The sequence below is a fragment of the Elgaria multicarinata genome, chromosome 8 (assembly GCF_023053635.1).
Source record: "Elgaria multicarinata webbii isolate HBS135686 ecotype San Diego chromosome 8, rElgMul1.1.pri, whole genome shotgun sequence".
NCBI classification, from domain to species: Eukaryota; Metazoa; Chordata; class Lepidosauria; order Squamata; family Anguidae; genus Elgaria; species Elgaria multicarinata.
The window spans coordinates 14,041,377-14,056,026 of record NC_086178.1 but is presented as its reverse complement, the minus strand read 5'-3'; the positions used below and the strand labels follow the sequence as shown (position 1 = coordinate 14,056,026).

Genomic DNA, 14,650 nt, shown 5'->3' with positions numbered 1-14,650 from the left:
TTCTGTCTAAACATGCAAAGGATTGCATCACTTAATCTAACCAAGACATCCATTAAAAGTGTATAGTTTTATTGCACGTTACACATTATATATATATATATTATTAAAAGGGAGGTGGATGGTCCATTTTTTCATGTCCATCATGGGGGAACGGGGAATGATCCAGGGCTGGAAAATGTCATGTCCAAAGCAACATACGTGGAGAGGAATGAGAAGGATTCAGCACAGAGCTGGATCATCCCCATAGTTTTTAGACCTTCTAGTGTCTTCCTTGTGGGTTTTGCAAAGCGGTTTGGATTTGATAGAAGCGCAAACGTTTTCTACCAACGACACAGGCAATAAAAAGAGCATAAAACTGTCCTGAAAGGCATAATTAAAACCATAAGGGGATTTCACTGAAAAGGCTGTTATTGGCTTCCCACAATGTAGCATCATGTGTGGCTCACGCATCAATTCTCCTTCCAACGCCTTACAAGCCAGTACAAGGGAAGGAGATGTTTTTGCACCAAAGCACTGGCAGGGACCATCTGTACTATTTTGAAATAGCAACACTGAGTGGAAAGAGCAATAAATACCTGACAACATTTGGGGCCTTGCTAGATCTACCTGAGAATGCGTGCTCAAGGAGCGGTGAGCCACCCGCCCCTGTTTGCTGGGCTGCGCAAGCCTCTTCTGAGGCTCAGCTTGGCCTGGCAAGCGATTGAAAGCCATCTGCACTTGGTTATTCCTCAGGAGCACAGATATCGCTGGTTAACTCACTGGTTCTACACGCAGTGTGAAAATATTGCCATCGCCGACAATGAAATGGACCCATGTATTAGGTGTGCATATATGTGTTAATAACATTGATATGTACTTATAACAATGGCAAAAACTCTTAAAACTCACTCCTTTGGGAGGAAATTAATCTTGAATATATCCAACAGCAACACCTGTGAAATGTGTTTCTCTCTCCTAAAATCTCTTCGGGTCCACCCCACTCAACAAACCAGAACCTAAAATGGCATGCGTGATTCAATTCCAAGAATTTCCGACAGCATCCAAGAAAGGGGCTGTTACTGTGTTTTACTGTATTTTTCAGCAGGCATGCTTTATGCTTGAGCCACTACTAATGGCTCAAGCAGCTTGGCAGCAGTTTTCAGTACTGTGATACAGTAATAAGCACACAGCTGCTTTCAGGCGGTAACCAACACTGCATGATCATCTCAAGGCTTCAGACACGAGCTAAGCTGAAAAACAAGTGAAGTATTTTATTATGATGATTGCACCCGATTAAGTTTTTGCCCTGGATTTTCCAGATAGTTTTTTTTTACGGCAAATAAATATTTTATAGCCCAGCAGTGGAAGGTTGCAGCATGTTTCTGCTGTTCTCAGACATAGTATGACAGAAAAATAATTACCCTTCTGTCCCAGAAAATCTAGTGATGAAACGAAGGCATGCGTGGAAATGGCAATCCTACGTGCTCTGTGAGATACAAAGGCTCACCTTCAACTTATTGTGCTGCTCTGTGTGGGAAGACAGCAGCTCTTCTGTACAATGCACATCGTTGGGAAGTTCCGTTTCTGCCAAATCTGTTCCGAAGGTCTGTAGCATCTGTGCTGTGGTTTTCACGGTCATGGCAAAATTCTCAATGGCCTGGAACATTTATGCAATTAAAAAGACTTTTAAAAGCTATTATTCCACAGATCAAAGGAAATATTAGCGCAAGTACCAAGTCCCTCTGAAATACCTCTGCTGTTACCCAAGCGAGTGCTGTTTGTCTCATTTACTGGACTTACAGGTCAATCCTGTGCATGTTTAGATGGAGTTGTCCCACTGTAGCTAAATTAGGGTGATAGGTATGGAAAGGAGGACAGGACAAAGGGAATTCCAGCAGGTGCCATTTGCATGCATGCAGCACCTGAGAAATTCCCTCTTTATCACAACAGTTCAAGCTGCAAGAGCCCTGCCCTCTTTTGTATCTCAGGGCTCCTGCAGCTTTAACTGTTGTGATAAAGAAGGAATTTCACCAGGTGCTGCATGCATACAAATGACACCTGCTGGAATTCCCTTTTCTATCCAACTGGTAAAGATACAGGAGCCCTGTCCGCCTTTCCAAATTGGCACCCTAGGTTAATTAACCCACAATTTGCCAGGATTTGCACAAGCTGCTTCTGTTTTCTGTAAACAACATCTAATTGGCTCAATTGCTGGTTGTGAATGTGACATGCAAACTGGGATCAATGAGTTGTTTAGGGGTTAAGCAACTCAGCAGTTAACCCAACAACAAACCACTAATCACTAATCTACTAGAATTCTTTGAGAGTGTTAACAAACATGTAGACGGGGGTGATCCAGTGGACGACTTCCAAAAGGCTTGTGATAAAGTCCCCCACCAAAGACTCCTGAACAAACTTAGTAGTCATGGAATAAGAGGAGAGGTCCTCTTATGCATCAGTAACTGGTTAAAGAACAGAAAGCAGAGAGTAGAAATAAATGGTCAATTCTCCCGATGGAGGAAAGTAAATAGTGGGGTCCCACAGGGATCGGTATTGGGACCAAGTTTTTTCAACTTATTCATAAATGATCTGGAATTAGGAATGAGCAGTGAAGTGGGCCAGTTTGCCAACAACACCAAATTATTTAAGGTTGTTAAAACACAAAGGGATTGTGAAGAGCTCCAAAGGGATCTCTCCAAGCTGGGAGAGTGGGCGTCCAAATGGCAGATGCGGTTCAATGTAAGCAAGTGTGAGGTGATGCAAGTTGGGGGCAAAAAACCCCGAACTTCAAGTATAACCTAATGGGATCCGAGATGGCGGTGACCGAACAAGAAAGAGATCTTGGGGTTGTGGTGGACAGCTCGATGAAAACATCCACCCAGTGTGCGGCTGCAGTAAAGAAGGCAAACTCCATGTTATGCATTATAAGAAAAAGAATTGAGAATAAAATGGCCAGTATCATACTGCCATTATACAAATCTGTGGTGCTTAGAATACTGTGTACAGTTCTGGTCACCACACCTAAAAAATGATATTATTGAGCTGGAAAAAATGCAGAAAAGGGCAACTAAATGGAAGGTTACATCAACTGGGATTGTTTAACTTGGAAAAAAGGAAGCTAAGGGGAGATATGATGGAGGTGTACAAAATGATGCATGGTGTGGAGAATGTGGACAGGGAGACATTTTTCTCCCTCTCTCAAAATACTAGAGACAGGGGACCTCCCACAAAGCTGATTGGTGGGAGATCCAGGACAAATAAAAGGAAGTACTTCTTCACATAGTTAAATTATGGAACTCACTACCACAAGATGTAGCGATGGCCACCAATTTGGATGGCTTTAAAAGGGGGCTGGATAAATTCCTGGAGGCAAAGGCTATCATTGGCTACTAGCCCTGATTGTTGTGTGCTATCTCCAGTATTTGAGGCAATAAGCCTGTGTGCACCAGTTGCTGGGGAACATGGGTGGGAGGGTGCTGTTGCACCATGTTCTGCCTTGTTCATGGCTGGTTGGCCACTGTGTGAACAGAGTGCTGGACTAGATGGACCCTTGGTCTGATCCAACATGGCTCTTCTTAGGTTCTTATAGCTATAGGTAGACAATGAACTTTTTTCAGAGAAATGTGTCGTTATATAAGCAGCATCCATGTGCATGGCACTGTAGAGAGCCTTCCTCCCATGTCACACCAAGCCTCCATGCCTTGAAGAGCCTGTCTGCAAAATGGCCTTCCCCCATATAGGCCACAATGCACAAAGGCTTAAACTGTAGATCCTGTAAACCCTGTTTTTCTGGTGCATAGATTGCATACGTGGGAGCCCACATATATTGGGGCATTTGTGTAGGACACTATTCATGTGTGGAATCCAATGCATGGTGATTGGATGCACTGAGACGGTGGGACCAGACAGCATCACGAGTAAGAAACATCACAGCCAATCAAGACATAAAGGCTTGTTAGAGAAGGAAAGCAAAATAATTAATTCTACTGCTGTTTTCATTACCATGATCATTACCATTATTTTAAAGGCTGGCTACCTTTTACCAAATCCATAAAGAAGACAAGTTTATTATGATTCAGAATTATTTGTTTCATAACCTGCTGAAACTATCTTTGTTATTTCTTCAATAAAAACTGGGAAGAGGGACCTAGAACCAGTCCTTAGCTATTCTTTCTTTTTTTAGATATCAGAAATGAAGCAACCCAACCGATGTTACTTACAGTTCGATGGTGTATCCATTGACTGTGCCCATATTCCAAGGTTCCCCCTAACTCCCGGGTAAGCTGACTTTTGTCGATGTAGCCATGTAGGTCAGAAACGGAATTTAACATGATGATCTGCATCAATAAAACAAAACCAGGATATATATCTTTTAAAAACCCAGCCCCAACACTGTGCTTTCAGCCCATTTTTATAACGTTCCTTCATTTTCTGTAGTTTTAGGGCTTCTTTAGATCGAGGGGAAATCACTGAGCAGGGGGTTGGACTCGATGGCCTTATAGGCCCCTTCCAACTCTACTAGTCTATGATTCTGTGTTTCCTTACCGGGCTTTGCTTCCTGTGTCTCTTGCACAGTTGTAATGGGGCTGCATTACTTGGCCAGAGATTGGTGACCACATGGTCTATAATGGAAAACTTCCCCTCCTCTCACTGCTCATAACCCTGAAAGGGACAGCACCCTCTAGTGGGTGATTTGTAGCGCAACTTCCGCTATACATGGTAGAAATCAGGATATCACAGGGTTGGTTTTTTAAAAAACGGAATTACCCAGGGAAAGGCATGGAAGATGTACAGGAGGTTTCTTACGTCATCAAAAGGACTTGGAAACTTCCATGAGTGGCCAGTCACAAGCATACCTTATTTCGCTCATGTGAAGAATCCAACTCCCATCATGCCCCAGCCACCACTGGAGGGAACTATGTTTGGAAGGCTGTTTTAGGGCATTTCTACAAGAGGCTATTATCCTGCACCTTTACCAAGGTTTCTTGCGGGATGAAGATCAACTCCTTTACATATGCTTTTTTTTCCCTGTGATTTTTCTTTCTCTGCCTTTCTATATGTTTCACTATACAACCACTAGATGGCGGTGTGGTATAACAGAATTGCACAATTACATGAGACGCGCATTTCGCCATTTTTAAATAATACCACACTTTCCTTGTTAGGAAAAAAATCCCGTGATAATGATTGCAAAGCATGGGAGAGGCCCTGGAGGAGGGAGATGTCATGTAAAGGAAGCGCAAACAAATATGAGTGACCTAGCAAGGGTGCAAAATAAAAAAACCCGTGTAGAAAGACTCTTAGACATTTCTGAACCCTTTGTTGTCACTGTGGATCGTGCTTTGTTGGTGAGGACTGAATTTATGTGCCAGATGCTGAAGAACCAATGGAAATTAACTCCAGACAAGACTGAAGAAATCATGATTGACAAGCATTTGAAGGGATGAGGATAAGGACTCTCAGCATTAACTATGACCACCCTACTAACTAGATGGTTGACTCTTAAGGTAGTAAAGTAAACTCATGTGTGTGTTTGTTTGTGTGTGTGTGTGTGTGTGTGTGTGTGTGTGTGTGTGTGTGTATCACTTCTGAACACTCCTTGTCATGTAGACTTGGGGCGCTTCCAGTCAGGGGGATCCTTGACCTAGCAATCAGAAGGCTCTGTGCAGCTCTTCTGCCTTCCCCCTCCCCTTAATATATTTTCTGCACGAGAAGGAAAAAGCCTCCTGAAGACACACCTTTTTACACAGGCTTTCCCTGGTCTTTAACGTAGCTGGTTTTAAACTTTTTAATGTTTTAAATTTATACTTGTTGTATTTTATGGTTTTTAACTGTGCACTGTCCAGAGAGCTTCAGCTGATAGGCAGTATAAAATGTAATAAATAAATATCCAGTATCAGGGGCAGTAAGCCTATATACACCAGTTGCTGGGGAACATGGGTGGGAGAGTGCTGTTGCAACTGTGTCCTGTTTGTAGGTTTTTGGACAACAGCTGGTTGGCCACAGTGTGAACAGAGTGCTGGACTAGATGGACCCTGGGTCTGATCCACCACAGCTCCTCTTACGTTCTTAAAAGGCAGAAGAAACAGTGAGAAAACATAGGAGGGATATGAGAGGAAGACATTGCCGTGTGGGCCCCTCCTTAAAATGAGACAGAATAAAGGCCTCGTACAGAAGCACTCTAGATTTCTGCCCTTTGGCTATGAAATCCCTTTCTGCAGACATGGAGAATGTGTGGCCCTCCGGATGTTGGTGAACTGCATTTCCCAACAGCAGTCCCAGCCAGCATAGCCAATAAGGATGATGTAGGGTGACCATATGAAAAGGAGGACAGGACTCCTGTATTTTTAACAGTTGTATTAAAAAGGGAATTTCAGCAGGTGTCATTTGTATATATGGAGAACCTGGTGAAATTTCCTCTTCATCACAATAGTTAAAGCTGCAGGTGCCCTGCTCTCTTTTAAATCTGGTCACTCTAGTATAACTCCTGCACCTTTAACTGTTGAGATGAAGTGGGAATTTCACCAGGTTCTCCATATATACAAATGACACCTGCTGAAATTCCCTTTTCTATGCAACTGTTAAAGATACAGGAGCCCTGTCCTCCTTTCCATATGGCCACCCTAGCCCAGGGATGCAACCCTACGCCTGTTTAGACAGAAGAAAATCCTCCCAGCACCACCCAGCTAGCAGTCCCCTGTTAAAGGACTTCTCCCCACTAACCCTACATAGGATTGTGCCTTTAATCTATCACCTCATTCTGTATCTGCATGTTACATGTGGGTAAAACACAGCCACAGATGCCTATCATTGCTCGGTGGATTATTTAGCTCTGACAGGTAGAATATCAAAGGGGAAGAGAAGAAGAGAAAAACAAGATAGCTGACAGTTAGAAAGAGAAGATGCAGAAGCTACAAAAAGAACACAGTTGCCAACAACAACAAAAGTGTCTTACCGGTACCTTCATTTTAAAGTCATCACGATACAGTTTGATGCCGATGTCAGCGATTGCCCTTTGGATGAAACGGGATGGCCGCAGGACAAAGACCAACTGCAAATTTCCGGGAAATGCTCCCTAGAAGAGATGTGAAAATATGAGACAGAAGCTGCTGCAGTTAGGAAAAGGGGTGAGATGCTCTCCCACACTAGAAGCCTTCAAGAGGCAGCTGGACAACCATCTGTCAGGGATGCTTTAGGGTGGATTCCTGCACTGAGCAGGGGGTTGGACTCGATGGCCTTATAGGCCCCTTCCAACTCTACTATTCTATGATTCTATGAAGCCATGATGTTACGAAGCATCTGCAAACTCTCTCAGAGAAATGTCCTGCTAACCAATTTCAACCAAGCTGAGAAGGAGAAGAGAACTTTTATTTTATTAATTTAACTAGTGAATATACCTGGTTTTGCACATGTTGAAGTAGCCCTTAGTTTGATACACCAAAGCCTTCAAGAAAACTTACTCTGCTATCAGAGTTAAACACTGTAGCTGTCCTGTCTGAGTGAAGCCATACCCACTGGCATGGCCCCTGCCATGGTGCACGCCTGTAGCCTCCTGAGGGAAGGTCTGCCCACCCCATTTCCTTCAGGGGGGCTGCCCCACAACAGAGGTTAGGGGGCAGCCTTATAACTCTGTGCCTGGGACTATTTCCTCCTGGCTTCAACTGTATTGGTTGCAAAGCTATGCACTGCTTAGGGACATCTGCCACCTAGCGACTGAAGATACTAGTGTAGACTCCAAACACACTGGCACATTTAAATTCACTGATGATTTTTTAAAAAACAAAAACAAAAAACCCCAACACACACACCCCTAAGGTCCCCATAGTTTACATACCAAGTTTCAGGGGACTAGGTTGCATGATCTTAGAGCTATGGCACAGACAGACACACATCCTCTTTCATTATGAAAGATTGATTGAATAACGTATTGCAATTTTATTTATGTATTGAATTTTTCATCTTTCACCTATCAAGTTTTAGTTTCAACATGCCTCCGTTCTTGCATGTTTTTAATTGAATTTTAAGTGGGATCTTGCCCACGCACCCCCTTGATATTCAGTTGTTGGTTTGTTTAATACGTTTATACCGTCTTTCCAGTCAGTTGTCCAAAACAACTTACATCAGAATATAAAATCCATAAAACTACCCATGCAACATTGAAACATAATCAGCAAGAGTGAAATCAAAGCAACAAGGGCATTAAAACCATCAAGAAACCTTGCTTAGGGAAGAACCAGGAAAATAAACACGTTTTTACTAGGGGTGTGCACGGACCCCCCCACTCCGCTTCACTTTCAGATCCGCCATTTTCGGATCGGGCCGCTCTACCCCGCCCCCACTCCGCCTGTGCCCACTCCGCTCCGCTCGGAGCTCCGGATCCGGATCGGAGCTCCGTTCCCCCCCATAGGGGGGAGTTACCGGGCCATCGCCGCCCATGCGGCGACGGCGGCAGAGCCCGGTAAGGGACCAAGGGAGAGGTGGACCTTACCTGCCTCCGTCCGTGGTCCGTCGCCGTCTTCAATTGAGCCCGCGGTTCCACCAGGAAGTCTGGGCCGCAAGCGGCCCAGACTTCCTGCTGGAACCACGGGCTCAATTGAAGACGCTGACGGACCGCGGACGGAGGCAGGTAAGGGAGAGGAGGGCGGGGGGGTTACCGGGCCCTGCCGCCATCGCCGCCCATGCGGCGACGGCGGCAGAGCCCGGTAAGGGACCAAGGGAGAGGGAGACCTTACCTGCCTCCGTCCCAGACTTCCTGCTGGAACCACGGGCTCAATTGAAGACGCTGATGGACCGCGGACGGAGGCAGGTAAGGGAGAGCAGGGCGGGGGGGGGATTACCGGGCCCTGCCGCCGTCGCCGCATGGGCGACAGCGGCAGGGCCCGGTAAACCCCACTTACCTTTCCGGCTGAGCTCCGGATTGAGGCAAAGGATCTGCCTTCACCTCGATCCTCTTCGCCACGCTCCGCCGGCCCCTCAATCCTCTTCGCCTCTGCCTTAAGGGCAGGCGAAGCCCCCCGCTCCGCTCCTGCTTCTACGGTCCGATTAGAAGCGGAGCACATCCCTTGCTCGGCTTCGTCCATTTTCCTCTGCTGCTCCTCATGCCTGGAATGCTCTTCCAGAACACCTGAGAACTACCAACTCAATCACAGCTTTTAAAACACAGCTAAAAACTTTTCTTTTCCCTATAGCTTTTAAACTTTGAGTTTGTTCTGACTCTATACTGTTAGCTTCACCCTTCCCGGTGCCTGTTTACACTTCCCTGTGCCTGTTTGCATTCTCTTCCCCTCCTTATTGTTTTACTATGATTTTATTAGATTGTAAGCCTATGCGGCAGGGTCTTGCTATTTACTGTGTTATCTGTACAGCACCATGTACATCGATGGTGCTATATAAATAAATAATAATAATAATAATAATAATACCAGATGCCCCAAAGAGGACAGTTTAAGTGTCAGGTACACTACAACCAAGGAAGCCTTATCTCAGTTGTCAGCAACCTGATCTCCAATGGTGAGAGTGCCTCTGATGATGACCACAACAAAAGTCCAAGTATATACTTAGGGCTTCTCTAAATGAGTGATTTATAGCACGCTTATGATTGGCCATTCAAGGAAGTTTGTGGGTCATTTTGACAACGTTATAAACCTCCTGAACGTCTCCTCTCCTTCCCTCAGTTAGTCCATGTGTGTTTTTTAAAAAGAACTTGGATATCCTGATTCTTCTGAAATATGTTGGGATTTCCTACTGTGTACAGTCAAATTTGCACTACAAAACACCCACTAGAGGCCGCTTTCCCATTCAATACAATGAAGACGGAAAGTTTAAAATTACAGGCAACGTGGTTGCCCCTCTCCTTCTGTGTAATTCAGCTCATTGTAATTGCGGATGAGAAGCAGGAAGCAAAGTACCAGTAAGCAAATGTGATTTCCCTTTAAACTAAAGAAGCTCTTAGTTACAGTTACATGAAGGCAACTATATTTTGTGCCAGCTGCTAAAATAGTCCAGAAAGAGATATGTTTCTTAGCAAAGTGCCCAGTTCATGTTTCTTTGAATAGATGAAGCTATCTTCCCCTGATTCATAGGACTATAGGAAGCTGCCTTATACTGAGTCAGACCATTGGTCCATCTAACCCAGTGCTGTCAACTGTGACTGGCAGTGGCTCTCCGAGATTTCAGGCAGGATTCTTGCCTTGCCCTACCTGGAGATGTTGGGGATTGAACTTGGGAACTTATGCATGCAAAGCATGTGCTCTACTATTGAGACGTGGCCCCTCCATGGCTCAGTGGTAGAAACAGTAGAATTGGAAACAGTGACTACAACACTTTCAGATTTAATATCAGATTGTGTGTGTGTGTGTGTGTGTGTGTCTATACACACACAAACCAAGCTGAAAATTGCCAAGGAAGTCCAAGGAAGTCACACTAGACTTCAAAAGAAGAAACTTCTCTAAAATGAGAGAACTGGTAAAAACGAAATTGAAAAGGGAAGCCAAGAGCGTTAAATCTCTTAACGGGAGATGCCACAGACTGGCGGTAGGGCCTTCTGCTCCCAACACATGGATGTAGTGTGGGAGGTACGTGGTGTGTTACCCAACGCTTTTCATTTTCATTCTCAATGCCGCTGTGGCACGTCCCAGATTTCATCAGAGCAGTGGCACAGCAAGGAACGCCCTTGCCCTCACAAGCCATTTTCACAATAAAAATTGCCCAATGCAAATGATTTCCCTCCCTATAGGGAGAAAGGTAAATGGACTCAGTATCTTTTCCCCTCCGGGTGGGACAACAGATCAAATGGCGCGTATGTGGGATAATTGGCAACTCAGCATGCAGGGAAAGAGTTAAGCATGCACATATGCACACACACACACACACACACACACACACGGTCTCCCATCTCCTCTCTAATTTGAACCTCTTACAATCATGAAAGATTTGTCAGCGTTACTCTTCCCATTCTGCATTGGCGGGATAGGGGTGTGTGGAGGGGGTGGAACAAGGCCAACCCACAGGTGCTTGCTTGAGCTGAGGAGGGGCGGGTGTCCTCAGCTGACCCTGTTAGTCACTTCACGACTCCAGCTCTTAATAAGATTAGAACTGTAAAGCGGTTTGCACACTACAGCATGCTATAGAAGGAACCGTGCCCCTTTCTATGTCTTGCTGGAGCGATCTCATTCTCATTCAATAGGAAATAAGGCAGGCACCGATCCGTGCTTCTGCTTCGGCAGTCTCAAGCTTCTTATCATGCAACGGTGGCAATAATCTGTAGGGCAGGGCAGGGTACCGCATGAGCAAACGTGACAGAGGCGCAGTTTGCAGAAGGCAAGGGCAGTCAAATAAATAAAATGCATTCCAGGCACTTACTGCTATTCGGGTGAGGGATGCCTTTACCGCGCTCCATTTGTCCCGCCGTCGGTCTATGATGATGATGAATCCGATGCTGGCAGCCTCCAGACTGCAAAATAACCAAAGCAGGTATATGGGGTTACACGGAGGCAGCCCCGTTCCGAGCGACGGGGCTGCAGCAAAAGCACAGCGTTCCTGGCACGTTCCAAACTCATTATTAACAAGCAGGATAGACAGGGGAGAATGTGGCGAAGCAAGACTCAAACCGTATGTGCAGGAAGATGCAAAGCAATTCTTTTCTTGCCCTTCCTCCCCCTCCCTCCACTTCTATCCTGGCATCAGGTTAGCAGCTTCCACAAAACCTGAATCGTTTATCCAATAGATCGCTTCGGCTGCTTTGCTGCAGATTCCACAAAACATGGCAAGGGGAACAGTTTGGCATCACCTAGGTGCTTCCTGCTGCTAAACAGAGATCCCACTGGCTTTAGTAAAAGAACCGGGCCTGGTCTGGACGATACTCGGGGTTAATTTCTCCCCTCGAGACTGTGTCTGCCTCCCCAGCACACCTTGCCCATGTGTCCGATCTCTACGGCTGCTGGGTGTAATGTCCGAATATGATACACGTACGTAAAAGCCACTGCAGAATTGACCAAACCGTACGCCATTTCTTGGGTCTTATCTGGAGCGTGGGTTGCACTCTGCAGGCCTGCTCGATGGCTTTTATGCACTATGCAAACTTTATGCTCGCATGCAGCTTTTCATTAGGACACATGTGCGCAGTGAGTGGTAGGGTGTTATACTGCTGACCCTTCCATCGTACGTAAGAAGATCAAGGAAGACTCTATGGAAATTTGAACTTGCATGGTTCCAAGAAAGGAGAGTGTTTAATTTAGGGAAAGCCCCATCCACTGGGTGATATTTCTGCCAGAGGCTGTTCCCTTGTGACCAAGAGGGTGCAGTTTCTCTGAACTAAAGATAGAACCACTGGAGAACATTGATATAGACCATTTTTCCCTCCAGCGTCCGCTGGTCTTGGTCCAGTAGCCCCGTCCCTCCCTGTCTAGCCACACCACCTCCCATCTTAGGGGGAAGAAGATGCGAGGGAGACTGGACCAGGCAGGCACCATCGGAGCCTGCTTCAGTTGGACACCCCCCCCCCCCCACAGGGCTAACATCTTCACCTTGTGGGGAAGAAGGAGCTGTTGGTTTGCCCCTCCATTGGGAGATGAGAGGACAGAGCAGGGCCTTCCCACCAGCCTAAACAGTCTCCTTAATTTCTTTTTATTTTCTCCCTCTTCCCTCCCCATCCACTTTTCCTTGTGTGTCGTGTCTTTTTTTAGAATGTAAGCCTGAGGGTAGGGACTGTCTTCTTTATTGATACATTGCAAGCCGCTCCGAGAGCCTTTTGGCTGAGGTGCGGGATAAAAATACTCTAAATAAATAAATAAATATGCCTGTTCTGCAAGTAAAATATATGAAGCAATATTATGTAATAAAGAAATAGACTTCTGAGCATGTACAAAGTATATTTCCCTTACCCCTAAGGGCTAAATTATAAGCTACATTAATTGCATAGCATGTAGCTGACCCTTTTTTTAAAAAAAACACCCAAAAAACTTTACTGTAAGCATGCAAGGTCCTGATCCACACACAGGTTGGGGTTAGGTTTAGGGTTAAACCATTCCACTCAGTGGCTTCCCCATGGCCACCACAGTGAAGGGGGATAAAGAAGAGGGGTGGGGGAAACCTCAACTGGCACCAATTTGGCTTTTTCCTTTGTTTAGCCTCCATGCTGGGAGAAGGCAGATATGGGCAGATGGAAGGAACTGGGTGGGAAGGTTTAACCCTCTCCCCATGTGTACCAGTCCCGAAACAGGTCCCCAGATGTTTACATTAAAGTAAAAAGCATCAGCTACACATTTAACGTAGCATGCAGTTTAACTCTGCACATTTTAGTCTTTTAGTTCTATTGTTTTAAAACTGTTATTGTGTTTTAAATCTCTGCATTGCAGCTAAGTTTTATTCTGGTTTAAGTTTTATACTGTAGTTTTAAACTTTAAAATTCTATATTGCATTTTATGCTGTATTTTGTCGCTTTATTTGTTGGGAACCACCCGGAGAGCTTCGGCTATCGGGCAGTATAGAAATGTAATCAGTCAGTCAATCAACTAATAAAACTGCAGAATTAATAGGCTTCCTTCCAAGACAAGTTGCAGAAATCTCACCTTAAGGCAAGTCCTGCTGCCTCCCACCCTAGGTCTTGGCAACATTCTGAAGAAACAACCCATACACACACACATTTGTGAAGCTGGTAAACTGAGGGCATGTCTACACAAAGGGCTTGCCCCAGGGTGGCTTTCCAGTAGCGGCAGGTCATCTACATGGCACAGCTGCCATTGTGAAGCCATCTGGGGGCAAACCCTGGAAACTCCATTCCAAAGAAGTTGGGCACTTACATCAACTTTTTTGGCAGGGGAGGCTTGTCACAGCCCACGGCACCCCCTGACTGGTCGACATGTGCTGGACAGGGACGGGGGCAGACCTCAGGAGGGCCCTGTGCCCAGTGTAAAATAATAATAATTTTAAAAACGGGTGGAGGGGGGGGCAGAGAAACGCCACCACAGCCTCTTCAAAAATTAAATATAAAAAAATGGGGGGAGAGGAATGGAGCCTGTTTCTCCCCCCCTTTTTTATTGTTATTATCTGTATCTGCGCAGATACAGATAATAAAAATAAAAGAGAGGGGAAGGAACAGGCAGCCAGAGGGAGGAGACGTGGTTTTGGTACCCGGCGTTCCTCTCCTCATCCTCCTGGCTGCCTTGTTTCTGCCCTCGTTCCTTTTCCCCTCAGCGCAGTGGGGAAAGTTCACACTTGTCGTGCAGGTGCTGGGAAGGAACGCAAGTGCGGGAGCCAGGCACCTCGTGGCGCCAAAGCGCCGCCATCAAGACGGGGGCTGAATGTTGTTACCCTGTCGTCATGGTACCGTGTCGGCACTGCGTTCCTCCTAAACCCTGTGGTTTCACATTTCCAGGGTGGCATCAGGTAATCGCCATGGCAAAGAGGGAGCACAGGGTTTCCGGTCGTCAACCAGGTACTGGAACCTCCTCCCTGCCCTTTTCCTGGCTTCTGGTGACCAATTGCAGGTCGCCTTCCGCCTCCCCCCAGATTGGCCATGAAGCAAGGTCAGATAGCAGAAAAGCCAGGGTGACCTCGCTCCCACTGAAAAAGTTGGGTTAAGTCCCTGAATTTTTCACTGCGCAGCTTTGCAAAAAAGCCCCGTGGTGGCTGAGAATCTGCAGCTGCGTCATATAACTGACTCAGCGCAGTT

General features: G+C 45.9%; 2 protein-coding genes across 3 annotated transcripts in view; one reads left to right on the top strand and one right to left on the bottom strand.

The window, feature by feature from the left end:
* Window positions 1-14,650, top strand: part of ATP11B (ATPase phospholipid transporting 11B (putative)) — a 508,285-nt gene that overhangs the window by 381,511 nt on the left and 112,124 nt on the right. The window lies entirely within an intron of this gene.
* The window catches only part of MCF2L2 (MCF.2 cell line derived transforming sequence-like 2), a 282,358-nt gene that overhangs the window by 186,440 nt on the left and 81,268 nt on the right, over window positions 1-14,650 (bottom strand). The window contains exons 4-7 of the mRNA XM_063131918.1: window positions 11,341-11,431; window positions 6,935-7,054; window positions 4,200-4,316; window positions 1,487-1,636 (exon numbers count right to left, since the gene is read on the bottom strand). Coding sequence (XP_062987988.1) covers window positions 1,487-1,636; window positions 4,200-4,316; window positions 6,935-7,054; window positions 11,341-11,431 — 478 coding nt within the window. The remainder of the gene's footprint in view (window positions 1-1,486; window positions 1,637-4,199; window positions 4,317-6,934; window positions 7,055-11,340; window positions 11,432-14,650) is intronic.